The sequence below is a fragment of the Anopheles marshallii genome, chromosome 3 (genome assembly GCF_943734725.1).
Source record: "Anopheles marshallii chromosome 3, idAnoMarsDA_429_01, whole genome shotgun sequence".
Taxonomy (NCBI): Eukaryota; Metazoa; Arthropoda; class Insecta; order Diptera; family Culicidae; genus Anopheles; species Anopheles marshallii.
The window spans coordinates 50050052-50069606 of record NC_071327.1 but is presented as its reverse complement, the minus strand read 5'-3'; the positions used below and the strand labels follow the sequence as shown (position 1 = coordinate 50069606).

The 19555-nt window shown below is 39.9% G+C and overlaps 1 protein-coding gene across 1 annotated transcript; it reads left to right on the top strand.

Annotated features, from left to right (window-relative positions):
- Nucleotides 1–9339: 9339 nt before the first annotated feature.
- Nucleotides 9340–13839, top strand: LOC128712083 (protein rogdi). Its single transcript, XM_053806979.1, has 5 exons — nucleotides 9340–9410; nucleotides 10638–11016; nucleotides 11712–11915; nucleotides 11992–12480; nucleotides 13771–13839. The coding sequence occupies exons 1-5, from the start codon at nucleotides 9340–9342 to the stop codon at nucleotides 13837–13839; spliced, it is 1212 nt and encodes a 403-aa protein (XP_053662954.1).
- Nucleotides 13840–19555: the final 5716 nt, after the last annotated feature.

Genomic DNA, 19555 nt, shown 5'->3' with positions numbered 1-19555 from the left:
TAGCAATGATAGGAGATTGTTTTTGTTTTCATGCATATTTGTTTGCCTACATATACCAGTTTTCGTAGCGTAGTTCGATGGAACAATGTTCGGCAGAAGTAATAGCATTTTAAGTAATGTCCCTAATTAAACACAGAAATTCATCGTAGAACTTTGAAGCACGGTTGAAGGTGTCGAAAAACAAGTTAAGGAAATAATACAACTAATAGAAAACTAAAGGCAGAGTAAACTCATCTGTAAACGCAAAATGCTAACATATTGAAACAGGAAACACATGCAAACAAACTAGATCAACACATGGTGAAGGTGATAGAATTCATTGCGTTAGCTATTGGCAATTGGGGATGCAAAACTTGTTGGTTAGTACATGCTAAAATTGCAAACGAGTCGTGCCGAGTCACTGATGCTGTAGATATGATTATATGTAGTTCTTGCAGGCGGCAATATGATGTAACTAACACACGCTCAATTAGTAGCAGCTGTTCGATTGGGAGGAAGTAGCATGCGTTGTGTTTTGATGCTGCAATATTCAGCTCGGGCTGCTTCCTCCCGATATCCCAGAACAGGAACAAGCGGGTTATAAAAACTCATAAAATTATAAAACGTACATGCAACGAGCAAAAGTTGAAGCGGCCCACTGTTGTGGACAATATCTGACCGCCTTGTCGCAAACAATGTTAAACTCGTTGTTATCTATTAACAAAAAAAAAAAACAAGTCATAAAGAAACAAATAAAAGCAAACAGAAAGAGCAAACAAACGAAAATATGTTTCAATTGGAAAAGAATGGTAACCGTCTTTTCAATCATACTTTCGTAACATGTGCGCTGCTCTAAACCCCCCAACGCTTATGGTAGTAATAATGTTATTAAACGTTTTCATAGAAATCATCTGCCTCGGCAAAGTTCGCTTAGAAGCGGACGACAGCGTAACAAAGAATTAAGTGTACATAGTAATGCAACTGTATAATATGTAAGATGAATGAACATATAATGTAAAAAACCTCACATTTATTCACCTTAACAATCTTATCATGTCCGGTGTAGATAGATGAGCGTAGTTCGTGCTAGATTACGCATGTAGTATAGGCTTTGCAGAGAAACTCATCTGTATTTTGTTTTGGAGTACGGCTCTTCATCCTTACAAAAGGTTTACAATACATCAAATCATACAAAATGGAAGATAATAATTAAATGTAAGGCTGTTGTTATTGATGGATTATGTTTCAATGCTGTAAAAACATTCAATCGAAACAGTCATCAGCTAATGAAAGGCAACAATATGCATACTAAATTTTTATTTTACTCAAACAATCGCTTGAACTGGCGCCGTTCGGTTATATTTCGTTTTGTGAAGGCGATTCGATTAATTTGAATTTTTCCAGCTTTTGTTTTTAGAGAAATAATTTTTCCTGTTATTTCCAGTAAATACCGTGGGAAAAAATGATTCAAGTTGTTTCAAAATTTTCGTACGCCACCGTTTGCGGCTGTGCCAATCGCAATGTAACTAGTGTTGATATAAAAAATAAACACTTCAATAGGGACATTTGAATTTTTCAGGACACCAGGAAGAAAAATCTAATGGGCATAATAGAAGGCAGGTACTAAGTTACACAAAACACTTAAATGTGTCGTCATCAACCAAATGCATATGCCAATATGCATAAGCTAGAGCCAGAGAAATGGAGCGCGGAAGTAAGCAAACGCTTATAAATAGAAAGAGGGCTGTGTATAAAGTTAATCATTACGGTAACACGATATGTATTTTGTAAAGCATAAACAGCGAAGACTCGCATCCACAAGAGAATAGGAAATATAGGCATTATGCGTTTACGGTTTGGCTTTGGCATCAGTTTAGGTTGATGGATTGGTGGATTATGTTTTCGGCTAGTCATCCATCACAGCTCGTCAATAACCACCCTGATCGTTATACTTTCGTTCGATTTTGTTTTGTTTTGTGCGGTTAAGGTTTTCCTATTTGATATAGTTAAAATCATTTACAAAATGAATTACACAAAATTTGTATAGGACTTTGTTTGTTTTTCTTGGTTCTGTATCATTATCTTCATTTCAATGCTGTAGATAAGGTTTTATATACATGTACCGTAGTAACAACTAAACTTCCAGCGCTCAATATAATCCTCCAAGAGAAAGAGCACCAGAAAATGTGAAAACGATAGAACATGGTCGGATTAAAACGATCAAACCAATCGATGTAGACCCGCTAAAGCAAATGTAGTATAGTGTATGGAATGGACATCACTTACATGTCGACACGATGATGTGCATGAAAATATATGTCAAAAAATGCGTAACGAACCACTCCAAAGGTTAGATTGCGTGAAGAATAGTAAAAACACGTTTTGAATGGGCGCTTCAAAAAATATCCACATTATGGTTTTGTGTGTTGATAACAACTAATACAAAAAAAAGCATGAAATGTGTACACCCCACTCACACAAAACCTATATACTCAAACGTGTGAGAGATTTTTTGTTTTCTGGAATGCTGGATTGTTAACGACTTTTAAACGATTAAAATAATCATGACCCTGTCATCTGTTACCCATGATCATGATGAACACGACGGTACCCATGGAACAGAGTGTTATTAACCACTGTATGGAAAAAAGATCCTTGTAGCGAAGCAAAACTGATGAACTAGAATGTGATGCAGGGTATAACTAATTCCAGTATACTAGCCAAATATGAACAGAAGGATATAGTCGTCCAGGTATGCGATGGGCGGGAGCAACACGTAGTACATGTGCCAGACTGCTGCTACCTCACCGTACAGTTGATGGGATGTAAGCACACAGGTACTGAGTACGCAGTGAACACACACAACAGGACGTAAACAATCACAGCTGTTAAGGTAAAAACGGAACTGGTTTGTAGTAGTATTGACCTGCTTCCTTAGATGTGTAATGTAAAGAGGCAGAACAGGAGTAAAAGATTACTAGCATCAAGAGTGGGTCCGTGGTATTTGTATAAACGATTATGTGCGCGTCCAGTAAGAAACAGGGAATCGGCATTGAAATTATAGCTACCAGACCAGAAATACAGACATTAGGCCTCTTTACCGCTGTAAACTCATGTACTAGCAACATAACACACACCCTTAGTCGGAGGCCCTTGTTTGATTGGTGGTGTAACAGTGTGTGAGTAGTTTGTGTGTGAGTGTGTTGTGTCGGAAGCACGAACCAAACCATATGCGCATAAAGTGCGACCAGATTGTGCGCGGTAATATATAAAACAAAAATCTATATTTTAGATAAGTGCACTTATTAATCGTAAAAAAGAACGGAGTTAGAAGGTATACCGTCTGTGAGCGTCGCTGTTGTAGGATCGTAACAAATCGAGGTGTGAAGGACTGAGTTGTTTTCTTTTTTCAGTGATAACACATAAGGGCATGAGGTATTTTGGGGTGCAGCAGGTATGTGGAAACGAAGATCACGCGATAGACATGAATATTCTGAACCAACATCCCGCTTTTTTTTATTAACAAAATAAGAGCATAGCATGGCATAAGCCATGCCGTTGTGAGAGATATAGTGCATGGATGGGAAACCGGAGAGTGAACGCGTGTCTTATTAGGGATGGATTTTTTCTTGTGTTTCCTTTTTTTTCTTGTTCGATGCAGTATACTGCAAAATACTTGTAAATTATTAATCGGTTCAGAGAAGTATAAGTTTATTTGTGTGTTTGCTCTTCTAAAGCAATTTCCTACATTTCGTACTAGCGTAACACTAAGAACTAAGGATTAACGTATGCATCAGTTTTGCTTTCTCTATTCTATTCACCTTCCCACTGTTGCCTTTCCTTTCATCAATCGTTTGTTGAATTATTTGGTTTAGTTTTGTCACTAATCTTGTTGTTTTATGGGATCGTTTGTAAATAATAGTAGGGTAACAAAGAAATCAATTGTCGAGAATGTGAATTATGTTGTCAAACGTTCACACTAAGGCGGATATTACGGTGACGGCAATACTTGTAATATTCAAACCGCTCAATCATTCGATTAATTGCTCCCCTAATGTACATCGTTTGTTTGCATTGGCACGATGCCGTGTATCCCTCTGTATCCGTTACGCGAAACGCTGTACGATACATCCATTTGTCCTCAATTTGCGAGGCAATTGCAGAAAATATTGATTTGTGTGCATTGGTTTTTTTTGCAGAGTATAGCTTAGTTAACTATCATTATCCTTAATTATTATTTATGATTATGTTTATTTTTGCCTTGTGTTTTTTTTATGCTACATTTTTTGTTTGTTCATGAATGATGTAACTAAGTAAGGGTTTATAGATACGCTTGAAGGATCTACTAAATCGACTGTAGTGGGGGCTCTCTGAACTGCTCACAATCTGGGAATGATAATACCATTGAAAAGAATAGTAGGAAATAGGACACTGTTTAGTTATCCGACAACTGGCAAAGCTGCAGCATAAGTTTAACAAAAGAAAAATGTGAGTTAAACTCCTGCCGCACCACTTTTATCATCATCCTGTTGTACAGGTCGACGATAAAATGAAGTGAGCTGAGAAAACTCCAACTCCACCGGAATTCGTTAAGTACACACTGTGTGATAACGATTGTGGAGATGGGGAAGTATAGAAACAAAAACAAAAAAAGTGAAAAAAATGAAGGAAATCATATTTTGGGTTTTGAATTATTGTTAGTAGAGTTTCTTTTCCATCCCGGCTAACTCACGCGAAGATCTTCAAATTACTACTAACCCGTATGATTCCTTGTTTTTCCTCCAGCAGTCAGGTTCCTCTGGATCATTATTGCATGCCGGTTATAAGATTGGTTAATTCATTGGAATGACACGAACTGAAACAAATAAAAGTGAAGAGAAAACAAATGGAGAAATACGTTATGAATCTCCACATCTCACAGCCCTAGCATAATAGCAAAAAGAATCCAGGGCTACAACAAAGCTTAGTTTCAAAATCAAGGATAGGAACAAAATCCAGAAAGGAACACTAAAAACGTGCAAGTAAAAAAGACGTATTCGTGAAAGTAGTAACGTGTGCAAAGAGAAATAAACAAAACAAAAAATAATAAAAGAAAAAAAAACACGAATAAAAAAGGTGCAGTAATCACGAGAACTGTGTATAATTTATAAACATCCCGCTAGGCAAAAGCTAAACAAACAAAAACATAATAATTGCAAATGAATGTTGCAAAATATGTCCGGTTAAAATGCGTTAGTAATAGGAATGAAAAAAACGGAATGCAGTAAAAACAAAGCGAAAGCATAATGGGAAATGAAGAAGCGAAACGGTATATACTATATATACACCATTATACAAAATAAAAAACAAAAAAAAAGTAGTTATGGCTTTGGTAAACAAAAATAAGGAGAAGAAAGGTTGGAAACAAACAAAGAGAGGTAATGTAGGGGAAACGAACAAAAGGATTATTAGGATAGATCAAAACGATCCTGGAAAGAGGAATGCGATAGTAACAGAATGGCAAAGCAAAACACTAGAAAATATTACGAAAATAGTACACACAAAACACAAAACTAGAATAAATAATAATAAAAAAAAAACAATTACATAAAAACAAACTTCAATCATAACACACGCGCCCCCAGCAAAAGTTTTAAGTTCCTTTTTTTACGCGCGTAAAAGAAATGCATACCCATTTCCTAAGGAACATTAAACATGCACAGGAACAGGAACATGCATCAAAACACACAAGAATGGCAAAAATAGCGGAAACTTTTTACATGAGCAGCGTAAAATGGTTTTGTTCGAGGCATCCTTCATTTTGGGACAAGAAAATGCATTCTAATGGTGGAGTTTATGCAAGAGGCAGCAGTGGAAGCAACCGGGTTGAGGGAACGAACGGGCCAGAAAGAGTCAGTAGGTGGTACAGTAGAAACCGGTGTAGGAAAAATAGAAAGAGATGTACAACGAGGGCGAAGGAATTATGTGCAAGCAAACGAACACCATGTGCTGGAAACGGAAAATGAGTTGAAACCGAGAAAGAGAGAAGGAGAGAGAGGGGAGAAAAAAAACTATTAATACAAAAAATAGTATGTTATAAAAAGAAACCATTGTTTTTGTTAAGCGTTTTACTGTTGTTACATTACGAAATGATCTGATGATGCGAAAAGGGGTAAGGTAAGTAGTTTGCTTCTTCTGGCAGTAACCATCTGCCAGGCCGTGCTTGTTATAACTGACTGACTGAGCGAAAGGAGAACAGTTGAGTTGAGAACTTCGGGATGCTAAATCCCCAAAGAAATTGTTTTTTTCTTAGCAGAATCTATGCTAAATCCTCATTCAATCGACATTTTGAACAAGTTTACAGGAGGAGATATTGATTCCTCATGTGTAAGCCAACATCAATCTAAGCAGTGGCGGATATGCCGATAGACGGTGGCCCTGCCGTTTAGGGGACTCCGAGGACAGCTGTAATGTAAGAAAGAGTAGCTTTCACTTCCTCCAACAGCTAGAGGGGCTCCTAATCTTATGTTGTATTATGGTCACAATTCCCCCCGGGCGAGGACGAGGACGGACGAGCTACTACGAGAGACGGACGGACTACCTGGATCCTCCACTGATCAAGTGTAGAAAAGTGACTAATTCGATGTGGTATATGATAATCTCATTATTGCCCAACGAATTAGATTCACCAGGCTTGTTGTTGGGTTGTTCATTTTCATGGAGCTATACGGCGAAGTTGTGTTTTTTGATCTTCAGATATATAGAAGAGATACAAATAAGCTAATGCACAATTGAAAAACCAATGAAGGCCATAAGCGATCCAACAGCGACTCATGGTGTAGGACATGTCCGATAATATTATGTTTTAGCACTTAAAATTACTTTACATAAATTAGACATCATTTCCTTGAGCCCCACGTTTAACGTATCCTAGGGCTATTCGTCCCTTTCAAGACAATTGTTTTAAAAAAGTAACTTTACAGTCCTACACTTAACTCCCTTAAAAATTTAACAAAGGCTTGTCCGAATATGGTTCATAATTATAATTTAACATATTTTTTCGATCGAATGAAACAAGGCTAGTTAGGGGCATTGTTAACAGTTCCTTTTTGCTGGAGACGCCCAGTACTTGGTACATGTTTGTGTGGACAGCAATGAAAAAGAGTAGTAACTTGGGAGCAATATAGAATAAAGTAGTCGTGTAGTAGTCGAATCCAATTCGAAATAAGTACAGTGGAGCGCCGATTAGCCGGGCTGCTTAGTAATGACAGTTCCAATGAAAATTTGGCATATTCCTGGCACTATTGATGACATAAGAACTAAAAACCAAATTTTATTTTTTTAGGATAAAATTAGCTCAAACTCTAAAAGCAAAATCTATAATTTCGTTTGCATCAGTAAAACAAAAAAGGACAATCAACTATACACTAAAAAAGCCTTACCCATCATTTATTACACGCTATCTTTTATCATAAAAAAGAAGATGTGCCCATTTTCCGTGTTATCCAAGTAACCGGCAACCGTCGAGTCGCGATGAGCACAGATAATCGACGCTCCACAGTTTGTAATTTGAATATTCATTATTCAATACGTCATAATCTGTAGGCAAATGTAACTGTGTATAATGTTCTGATCGTATTCGATTGCGTATTTCGTGACTTCGGTACCAATCGAGGTGACCCAACCGTTGAGAATACACAGCAGTTAATTGTTGATTGATTTAATTGTCTCCCCTCAACATGGTCGTGTTGCGTATTGCCAATTGTACGCTTGATCTGTTTTGAAAACATTATCAATTTCTGTAGGACAACGGACAACGAAAACAACGATTCTATGAAGTGCATACAACGTTTAATCCTTTTCCTGTTTTTTACTGTAGAAATGCGATACGTATAACCTTCATACTTCATTTCGTTTGACGTCATTGTGGCGAAATTTATAAGAATTGTATGTTGTTGATTGAATTGTAACATGATGGCTTGATCGTGATCAGATCATGATCGTGAAAACTATTCTATCGGTCAACACTCTATTAACAATCCGTCATTGAGGTATCGTGCAATGCACCTACAGCATGAACTTTAATCATTGCAAATGAATAGCATCAAAGCCTATTAAGCTCCATCCAAACAGCATCGTCTTGTGAAGAGTTTAAATTAATTGCAAACTCTGACTACCGGAACGAATCGATGTGTCATGCATATCTCCAACACCACCATCACCTGATGCACTTTCCGCGAGTCACCGGCGGCGAAGGTCAGTGGCGTTCATGTTCATCACATGGTTCAGCTGGGTTCCGGACAAACAAAACATAGTAAAGAGGAAGACGAACAAACATTCAAAAGGTGGTGGATGGAGCGGTCAGCTTATCAGCAAACCGGGGGAAGATAGTCGTGTCGGAGCTCAACAGCTGATGATAAAGATGCCGGCATAAGCTCCGGCCGGGAACGTCTTCTCGTTTGGCTGTAAGTTGTCGTACTACAGCCGAGACAGCCCCAAAACGGTTGCGTTATCTTAGATGTAGACGGGGTGTGAAGAAACATACTGGAGGTCGATGTTTGGGAGGAATTCGAAATGAACAAAACGAAAACCATACACTAGTCAATCAGTGGAACCGGCCCGAGAAACACCACTTCCCGCGTTTTGTTGGGTTGTTAGCAGACCGATGGCGGCACTATGATGGTACTGTAGTTGAAATCAATTCTCGCATCCGTACGATCGAAGTGTATTTTGTCCAAACAACGTGTGTCGTGTGTGAATACGAGGCCTTCCCTCGTGCGGTTATCATCACGACGTTTACCTCCGCACGACCCGAACACTCGCACACGCTCCAATGTTCTGTTGTTTATCGTGCTGTTGATTTTGATAATTATCGAACCAAATTTGACGCGCAAGAAAGAAAGAAAAAAAAACTGATCACGCGGGCAGCGGTCAAAACGAATTCCAGTGGACGATCTTCGTCAAGAGTAGTTGGGTGGGATTTTGGTGCTCTGTTTTCTTAACCACGGAGTGTATTGGAATTTCACGACTCGGGCTGGTTGCAAATTGACGCCGGCTTGCACGGTGCGCGGTATTCAGGTGAAAGCATTCCTTCTGATTGGACGAACTTCGGCTTTAAACAACTACCAACAAGTAATACACACAGCTTGAGCAAATGTTGCGATTGTAAGTATTTCCATTCGGATAGCTTAAACTATTTCTACCCTCGCGTAGTTACCTCCAGCAGATAGCACTCAGTAGTAGTACTTAGTGAACGGAACGGTTAGCACGACGCGGGACTCCCTGACTTTCACTCTCATTCGCCTCAAGTGGTGCTCAAGTGGAAAACCATTATTCTCTAATATAAAATTCGTTGTTGCGATTGTAGTGACGAACGTGATCATGAGTTCAAAGTGCTGCAACATCTTTCCCCTTTGTACCAGCGCCAGTGAAGAACGAGACGTGGAACGGTGGTAATCAAATGATACGCTTCGGAAGGGGTGGTTTTATCTCGCGTTATTTCAATTCTAGAAGATGCAACGATGTAAAAAATGTATGTTTACATCAGTCCTTCAATTTGAGAGTTATTGGTTTGATAACGTTCCGTTGTGCCCAATCGAAAAGATATCAGCATAGTGTGGCATGAGGGTTTGTGCACAGTGATCAAAGGGATGTTAAATTGAAGGGTGTTTAACTTTATTTACGATAAAAACTTTGTTTCATTTGGCATTTTGGGGCTCGGAACGTAAGAAAATCACGTTGATAATGAAATGGTTTTATTTTTGTGTAAAAACACGTGTTTCCAAAGTATTAAATCCTGATAATCGTTATTCTGTTACAAAGCGAGTAAATTCCCATAAATTTCTATATTTTTAACATAATAGAAACACACATTCGAATAAACCGAATTTTTAACATTTCTCCCTTGTTCCGCTACGAACGGATAATCAAAACACAAAAGTCGTTGCATTAACCATACAAAAGACCACAGCCTCAGCGGTTCGAACACGTGCAAGTGTGCAGGCACACGCCCGCACGGAAAGCTTTCGCCTCGCCACTATAAACATCCGCCCGCCCCGAGGATGACTGTTTACGACGGCACTGTCAAAATAAAGTTGTTTACGAAAAAGTGCTTGCACAACGCAAAGGTGGTAAAAGTTTAGTTAATGCAAAAGATAATTGCAATCCGATTGCAAAGTAGAGTGTGTGAAAGTAAAAACGGTAGGTTTGAGTTGTGTTGTTGTAAAGTAAAACACACCACAAACAATTTAACCCCGAATCCGTTCCTTGGTGCGAACATTCGTGTTTGGAAGTTTGTTCGTGTTTGTTCATGGATAATGAACCATAGTCTATTAGCCAAGGGCAGTCATAGTTCCGTCGATAAAATTTGTGGATCGAGCAAGCGTTTGGCCACCGCGGGACCTCTCGCTATCTGTTTCCGGTCATTAGTTGCTCGTGAGGGCCATTTTCCCTTATCAACTAGAAGGATGTAATAATGCTTGTGTAAAAAATAAACAAAACCCAGAAAAAATGATCACCGTCTAGTGGAGTTTGTGTGATTGTTGGAAGCAAAGCTATTAACACGTTACCTCAAATTGATGTTGCCAGGGGAAAAACAGAAATTTCACTCATTTTGGGGAACTGGGGGTTTCTTTTCTTTTACGCACTTTATTTATCTTCGGTTCTGTCGATCGAGATAGCAGCGGATCGAACTGGTTCACCAAACCACACTCTCGGCGGAAGAGTGGGAAAAAAGTGAAGGTAACATTCTCGGACCAGCTCGATTCGGACAGTTCCGGTAGCAGCAGTGTGCCGACCACACCGAACCCCTCCGTGTCCGCCCAGCATCGGTGGCGTTATCTGGAGCAACTCTTCGCTCCATCCGCTAGCAGCAACAGGAATACCGGAGCTGCAGGGAATCGATCTGCGTCAGAGTTTGATCGTGCTAGTAGCTTCCGTCAGAGTAATACGAGCTACGGATCGGTTAGTAGCAGTGGACCGTATAATAGACGGGCACCGCCACAGCGCAAAGTAGGACAGAAGATGGCCGACTGCGAGAAGGAGGAAGCCCTAAATCTGGTAAGCAAGCAAACTGAATGAATGAAGTGGAAAAATGTGGGGTGTAGTGGGTGAGTTCACTATCAGTATGCAAAGAGCGCTTGCGACGAGCATCCGTCGTAGTGTGGTATACTATGGAAGGGGGCGTCACCTTGACGCGAGTTGGTCAATGATATGCCAGTAATATGTCGTTTATCGTCGGTGATTATGCATAATCGCTGCGATTGAAGCGGGCGTGCTATCATGCTGGAAAAGGTGTTCAACCGTACCGTCACTATCGATTTGTGAGACGAGACAAGAGAGCGAACGCCACCACTACGGGTCTAGCGATCCGGGCACAAAGGCCCCAATCATCCAGAGGCGGTTGGCTAGACTCGAGTGTTCTAATTTTATCTCACAAGGTTGTTCACTCGCGTCTCGGCAACGTGGCTATCATTTGCCGTTGCGTTGAAATTAAAGGATGTTTTGGTACAGTTCTTGCTGTACGAGCAATACACACACTAGCGTAGTATCCGGTGCTGGAGTAAAACACCCTTTCCCGCAATGATGGCATGCGACGCAGAAAGGAAGCGTGTTAATATAATTGAAAAACGATGTAATATTGACAAAAGCATTACCCTTTGCAACTCTTTTCATCGATGATCGCTTCGCGTGTGGTGCATGTTGGGCCATGTTTTTCACCTCTTTTTGCTCTGCTGGTTCCGTAATCGTCACAGCAGGTGGAATTCGAGTGGGTACTGCACGAGGAGGTACATTCAGTGCTGAAGCAACTGCACGTTATCCTGGTGGAGTGTGCCCACCGCTTTCCGGTTCCGCTGTACGGTAACGAGGGCAAGAAGCAGGACAAGTTTGTGCTTACAGCCGCACCGGAACAGCTGAAGTGTATCGTCACGCTAACCGGGGACAGCATAACACACGCGGTAAGTGCGCGCTACTACATGAGAGCCATTTTGCAGTGGAAGGTTGAAACTTCTACCGTTCTTCTATCTTCGTCAGGACATCAACTTTAAGGTACAGCGCCAACAGCAACAAATCCAGCGTACCTCCATCACCCAGGACTACCCGTGGAAGATACAACAGGTGCAGGATGCAGCCAACCATCTGCAGCAAGCGATCAACCACATCGACAACGTGGACAGTGCGTACCATTTCAAAACATCCGACGAAGTGTTGCACATACTAGGCAACATTCTGGGCGCGCTGCAGCGCGGTCGCACCTCGCTCGTGGTCCCACGCAAGAAGCCAATCGATGAGCTGATGAAGAGCCGTAACATGAAAGCGCTCTCGCCGAACCTGCCCGAGGATCTGGCGATCAGCTTCTACATACAGAGCCACAAGCTAATCTTTGTTGCGTACCAGCTGACGAACTTTCAGGGCACGATGAAGTTTGATTCCTGTCAGGCAGAATGTTCCGTGCCGTGGTTAAACGAGGTGCTGGTGCTGTTTACCGTTGCGTTGCAGTTGTGCCAGCAGCTGAAGGATAAGGTAGGCACTCGGGAGTGTAAAACTTCCTCCACTTTCTATTATTTCACGCGTCGGTGCGCAAAATGCTCCACCGTCTGGGGGTCGCCATCGTCACGCTAATAAGTAGTTACGTCAATTAGACCAATTTACACTAGATGCAAATGATTGACATGGGAAGGAGAAGTCAATTGGCACCGTTTGGTGGTGGATCTTTCGCAACTTGAGGTTTCATTTCGCATCGTCTGTTGGATCGACTCGTTTGATGGTACACTATATTGTTGTGTGGAAGTGATTTTTTTTTATGTAGAAACGCTAGTTAACTACATGATAAGAGCCATCTAATGGGGTCCAAGATAAGCTTCCGATTCGAGTAGAGGCATCTGGTTGTGAATCGTTTCTTATCTTTAATTGATTTATCGATGGAAGCGGTTACCGTTCGATCTATTCTTCTCTGTGATGTGGCTTTATGGTTATGATGACATTTATTTTTTGTTGCTACTTAGAAATTTAGACAAGCAAATCCCTTGGTTTTGGGGTTGAGCTCTATGACTCACAACAGTTTATTTATATTCGGGTTTTAACTCGCTTCTGTACGATTCATCATGTAACCAAGGTTGGGCCGTACGATACTATGTGATGTGTATGTTGGGAACGACTGAAGGAGCAAGAAAGCAAATGTGTTATAACTCATTATTAATTATGGTGTAATTTGTACATAGACCTATTTATATTTTGAACGTCCTTTGACTTGACCCCTCACCAAGTCAAACCTAATACTGAAGAGCTGGTATCTTTAAGTAACTCACACATGAACGAGCTATTTAAATTAATGCGGCGATTCACTTATTGTGGTGGAGTTGTTGGTCGCTAAAAAAAGTGGTAAACTACCGAGCTAGGCAGGGTAGAGTTAATTAAAAGAATAATTCTTCATAAATACGGATTAAGAGGTAACCTTTCAATGTAGCTCAATCACTCTTATTCAAGTCATCGTAATGTGTTCACATTACTAATGAATACGTTCGTTACTGATATTTTTGAGAGATAGTTGTTACTTTATTATTGGAGAGTAAATCTCTTCAATTCACTAACAGTTATAAACAATCAGTCTAAGATGGTTCAATCTAAAATCGTTAGGTTTTTCTCTTGAGCTTTAACTTCTTTGAACCTTTCCTTTGTCTGTTATTAACGACTGTTTTGGATTTAACTATTCTAGACGTTTTCCGAATAATGTTTTGACATTTTTAGAGTATTTGACGAAAATATGCGAATTATAACAGTTTTTAATCGTTGTTCTCTTTTCTCTACTTTTAGATATCAGTATTCTCACAGTATAAGGATTTCACAGTTGGTTCCCGTTCGCCCTCGGCTTTGTCCTACTGATGCCGGGTACACTCAAACAACGGTTGCATACCATGCCCATCGTAGACATAGGCAAAACCGTCCGTTTTGGTCGTCGTGTTCGTAAGGTGTATTAAGCAGCGAGCTGACAAAATCGATGGCAGGATATAGTTACAACCGTTCTTCTGAAAGACTTGCAGAAATATTCACCTCTCCCTCATTCGCCCTTCTCCCTTCTCTGCAGAGACTCGTGTTGTTGATGCGTTGATACTTGATGTTTGTTATATCCAAAGCGCTACCCGTTGTTATTGCAATTAGATTAAGCAGATTAAAATCGAGTGTCATCGTATTTGGGCTAGACCGATGCATAATCCGCATCATTATACCCACTGTTTAATTGTCACGCGCTCGCCACGAAATGCGATACCTTGTGCCATGATTATGCAGGTGGACCGGTATATGGAGCAATACAATCTGATTGGCTCCGTTATGGGTGTGTTAGATGATGGTAGTTTGAGAAATCGGTATAGTACCGTGTGTTGTCCCGGTACTGCGAGCAAGGGGGTTCCGTTAAAAAAAAAGTATATGATTGGCAGTCCGTGAGTAGCAAGGGTATGAAACGCAAAACCATACAAAATCCATTCCTATTGCCCTGCACCTTTAGAAGACGTATCTGTACTTATGTATATGGCAGGAAAGATTGAAAGGCGTAAAACAAAACAAACAAAAATAATGCTAACCAGCAAAAGTAGTTTGCCAAATTACTAAATTACAAATTACAAAAGAAAGCAAAAGAAATACTGCAACGTAACCATGAAACAGAAAAGGGACTATGAGATAACCATAGCTATCGATCTACCCGCCAGAGGCGACAGTTTGTCGTTTGGTTAATGATGTAATTATACAACACTGAACATGTGATAACGCCAAAAAAGCCAGAACAAATGCTAAAGTAATATTAGGCGAAAAAGGGTAAAACCTCACGGTGCAGCCGCATATACGCACCGTTTACAATATGACTGATGTTTACGTCATTGGACTAGCTGAATCTCAAAAAAAAAAGGTTTAAAATGCGAAAAAATAGAGAAAACACGAGTTATTGCTTAAACGTTAGGCTTTTACGAGGTTTAAAATTTTTTGGTATTGCGTGTGACAAAATTTAGCTAGACTAGGACAAACATTGGAGCTTAATTGTTTGTTTGGTTTGTAGTTTATTTTTCAGTCATTAGTTCAGTAAGTGATGCTTGAGCGTAATGAGCATATGGCACTTGTTTTGCGTTTTTTTAAATTAAATTTTACTTATGGTAACATTTTCAGTGTTTTTTTTTCTGTTCGACGATTCAATTTAACACCTGCCGAATTTCGCACATGGTTTTGGTTTCGATTTGATGTTTTATCGATGGTTTAGAAATATGTTGATACTATATAGCATTTACAAAAATCCAATTGATTATATTCAAACAGAAAACGGAGGAAATGATTGGCACTTTTGTATTAATAAACTTTATTTCTCTTAACTACTCGGTAACGATGAGTTAAGCACACATGCTTCTGCTTTTACTTTCGTTTGTATGTGCTTGTAGCAAGTATTTGGTGCCTGTTGAAAACGGCATGTAAAGGAAAGATCTCATTACCTTATACATATGCACACATACACAAAATGTGAAAATACCCCGTTCGAAACATTACATAAAACGATCAAATCTAGTCATGTTTAAACGACGGTATACAAATATTAAGTAAGTAAGGAAGAATACAAAGGAAGGCGATGGATATGTTTTAAACAAAAATTTGCGAAACAAAGAATTCTATGTCAATTGCGTTAGAGAATTTTAATCCCTTACTGTTAAACCAAAATGGAAATTTTCCTCACTCGCTTCAGGTTTGTTACTTAGAAAAAAGTGTATTGTTCGGAATACTACCCCTAACATGTAACTATTTACACAGTTCTGGTTGTTTGTTTCGAAGAACAAAATTGGATTAAAACCTTAAACGACATAACTGAATAATTCAAATTAAAAGCAAAGTAATGATAAACGTATAAAAACATGGAAGTAAATCATGCTGATAAATGGTAAAACGGTAATAGAGAAAGACAGAAAAAACTGATAGAGATTGAAATATGTGTCCAATCATAAACGAGCAATCCCCAAACTCTGTAATCGTAAATCGGAACCATGAAGTTCAGTTCGATAAGGAGGCAAAAAACACGTAAAACCCCCTTATTAATCCGTTTAGGTAGCAACCGTATAACCGTGTAGGTTTCTCTCGTATATAGCAATAAAACCCCATTCACTCCTTGGCGAGTTTGTTCTGTTTATCTGAACAAACAATCCCGCAGTAAACAGAGCTTCGCAGCATGGTGTGCGAACAGTAAGGACAATAATATAATAAACTGCTGACGTAAATATGGTAAAATTGGACAACGTTAAGCTAATGCATGTCAATAGGAAAGAAAGCCAAGCAAAGAGCAAACATCAGTTTAGTACTACCAAACTGGCAAAAGAAAGTGTTAGTATGACAGAGAAGATTATCGAAAAGTTAACAAGAACACTTATCAAACGCCGTTCAACTCTTCGAATTCAACAGGAGCCGTATCCCAGGAACAGGTTCAACGACAGCAACAGTTGAAACAGTTACAAATGGCGGTAGTGTTATTATGGACGCGAATCTAGCAATAGCAATAGCATCATGATCATGATAACGAAAATAATAATTAATTGAAATAATAACAGGGAAAAAACGAACAATATCGACTGTGTTTGTGTGTTCATGCGTGCGGTATGCCGACGGTGGGCGAAGGTTGATTGAACCAGACGGTGATTGCACACGTGATTTCCAACGACACTAAAGTAACAAATCCAACCTCCCGGCGCATTCGTAAGTGAACGATATTGATGTATTGTACCTGTGTGCATTTTCATTTGGGTGGAGATTGGAACGATGATGGTCGACACCGACACACGGCTTCGGAAGTTCATTTCCCGTAAACAGAGAAGATCAATTATCGAATGGTGCGTTATTACACTGGCCTTTATTGGTCATCATTACCGAAAATGGATTGGATGATAAGACCTTGTTGTGATAGTTCGGAGCTTCATCTTTTGCCCGACGGTGAAAGTGAACGCATGGTGGGTTTTGGTGTTGGATGGCAGTGAGACAATAATCAATGGATCATTACGATCGAATTACGGTGAGTATGGGATACGCTATCAGCATGTATGGAAGGTAATTGCGTGCAAGGTAGTAATGGTTTTGTTTTTTTTCCTTCAGTAATGAAGCTTCGGCCACTAGCTGATTTGAACTTTGAATATGAAATGTGTAATATAACAAATCTTAGCTTACGGTGAAGTAATACGCAGAAAGGTAACCGAACTTTCTAAGTGGTCTACAATTTCTTCTATCTTCGGTCAAAAATAGGAACGGATAGCAGCATTAATGTTGAGATAAACGCTAGAGAGCTGGCTGTCAACTGGACCTTCTACCGACTGAGGAAGCTGCTCAACTTAAACAGTAGACTCTTAGTCGGGTACGAGAGAAAGATGCTCAGATTGTTTTTTTGGCCCGGTATGCGTGGAAGCACAAAGCAGGACTCACTGTCGTACTGTGGATTAGAATCGCCTCTCCTCGGTGGGTTAGTCATGCCATGAGAATGACACCGGACAACCCATCCTGTAAACTCCTTTTAGGTCGTCCGCATGGACAGAGGAGGCGATGTGTGTGTTGATCTGCTTCCCTCCACAACACACAGTTTTTTTTTAGTTCAGTTCAGTGTTGTTATATAATTCACTTCAGTGTTTTTGACATTTTAAACATATTTGTATGTCGTTGTATGTTTTTATTTTGCTTTTTGTTCTTGTTTTTGTTGATTATTATGCGTTATGTGTTTTATTTTAATGCTGTATTTTCATGTTACTTTTTGCGAGTCATCTTCAGTTTAATTTTTATATATAATGCCCAACAAACAGAGAACAAAACATTTTAATAAAGCAAGCTTAAAGATTGTACTGTATGCCATTGTCATACAATCAACAATGATACCTAGTAAATGGATATTCAGCAAAAGGTTTAAAACAGTGTGGCTTCCGCTTTCCCAGGTGAGTCAACCGATTTTCCTTGTACAAACCGTTGAAAAGTCGTATCGCAATGATGTGCAGTGCAGAAAGTTGTTTTTTTGGCGCGTGTTGCTTTTTTTCCGCCTTTTTATTATGTAAAGTATCGACATAGCATAATGCGTGTAATGGCGCTCGGGGCGGGGTGTAGGTGCCGTTGGAGCATTATTTTGCAAACACAGATTGAATGGGATTTTAAAGATACACCGAAAATCGCACTGTAATTATAATAATAATGATGTTGGCCGACGTCTGCTGGCGCAGGTGTTAATGAAAAACACACTACCCATGCGCCCCCCATAACCCAACCACGGTGTGCGTAAAGTACCGTGAAGGTTGAATGGATATTTTGTCTTTGGGCCATTGGATTTTACTACCGGTAGGGTTGAACATCTCTTTCATACACTAAAATGGCATGAAAATAAAAACCAGCACCGAAATTCCTTTTTGAGTTCAACACTGCATGCACGAGCGAAGCGCACACATTTGCGCCGGTTCTTGACCACGGTGCGAACATGGAAAAATGTGGTCCAAATAATGCTCAAATTGGTCGCAAGCATAACGCATAACGGTGCGAAGGGTTTAATGCGTGCCGATAATTAAAATGCAATTTACAAGTGCAGCACAAATTGAGACAACAAGAACAAAAACGAAAAGTGCCGAGTTAATACGCCGAAAGAAGGTTGTTGAACAGCCGGTTGATGCTTCCGACCGATTGGAGATTGTGGTACGGGATAAGAGATAAGCAATTGCAAACAATATTATGATGAGGCAGGATAAATTATGATTTTGACTCGTTTTTTTCGTATTTCCACCACAACCAGCAATATCGGATGCGTCGAAATGATATCAATAACATTTGTGTTAGTTTTGGTTACCGTTTACCTCATCTGAAAGACGACTGGCAGGATTGTCTACCAGCGTATAAAGAACCTCATTCACAAGCAATCGAATGGGAATTCCAATTTTAGACAGCGGATGCTATCTGGGCGGATGCTAGCGGAGATAGGAGGATGCAGATGCAGATAATATGACTGTAGTAGGACAACGTCAACGATGACATGAAATGAAAGTACGAACGAAGATATTTCTACTCAACGAATATAGAATTATCACTTTGGTTGCAGTGTGATTATGTCCTTTTATGCCGGTCTGGGTTAGGACGCTAGGTCTTTAGTCTGGAGGATTTAGTGGTTTTCGTACTTGAATATTTCCTCCTTTTCTTTTTCTCCTTTTTCTTCTTGGCGTAAAAATGTGCTTGGTGAAGCTTGGTTTACTAGACTCAACTTACCACACAGCTGGATGATAAGAACCCTCTTTTGCTATTTGCTGTCCTGCTGACCTTGCCATATTACAGAAATCACTTGAGCTGTTTAATTCCTGGTGCAAACGTAATGCTCTGGCACTCTGCCCTGCGAAGTGCAGCAAAGTAACGTTCAGCCGATCGCTAGCCTAAGCGATTTTTGAATACAAAATCTGCGGCCATTCGAACGCTTGCAGTGCGTTAAGGATTTCGGAGTTCTGTTGGACTGTAGGCTATCCTTGAAGGATCATCTTGATCACGTTGTCGCCAGGGGCAATCGTCTTGTTGGCCTGATTGTCAATCTTACCCAAGAGTTTCGTGATCTTCTCTGTGCTAAGACGCT

Coding starts and splice junctions, on each gene's coding strand:
- LOC128712083 (XM_053806979.1), top strand. CDS start 9,340: ATGAGTTCAAAGTGCTGCAACATCTTTCCCCTTTGTACCAGCGCCAGT. Junction 11,017..11,711: donor AGGAGGAAGCCCTAAATCTG/GTAAGCAAGCAA, acceptor TAATCGTCACAG/CAGGTGGAATTCGAGTGGGT. Junction 12,481..13,770: donor GCCAGCAGCTGAAGGATAAG/GTAGGCACTCGG, acceptor CTCTACTTTTAG/ATATCAGTATTCTCACAGTA.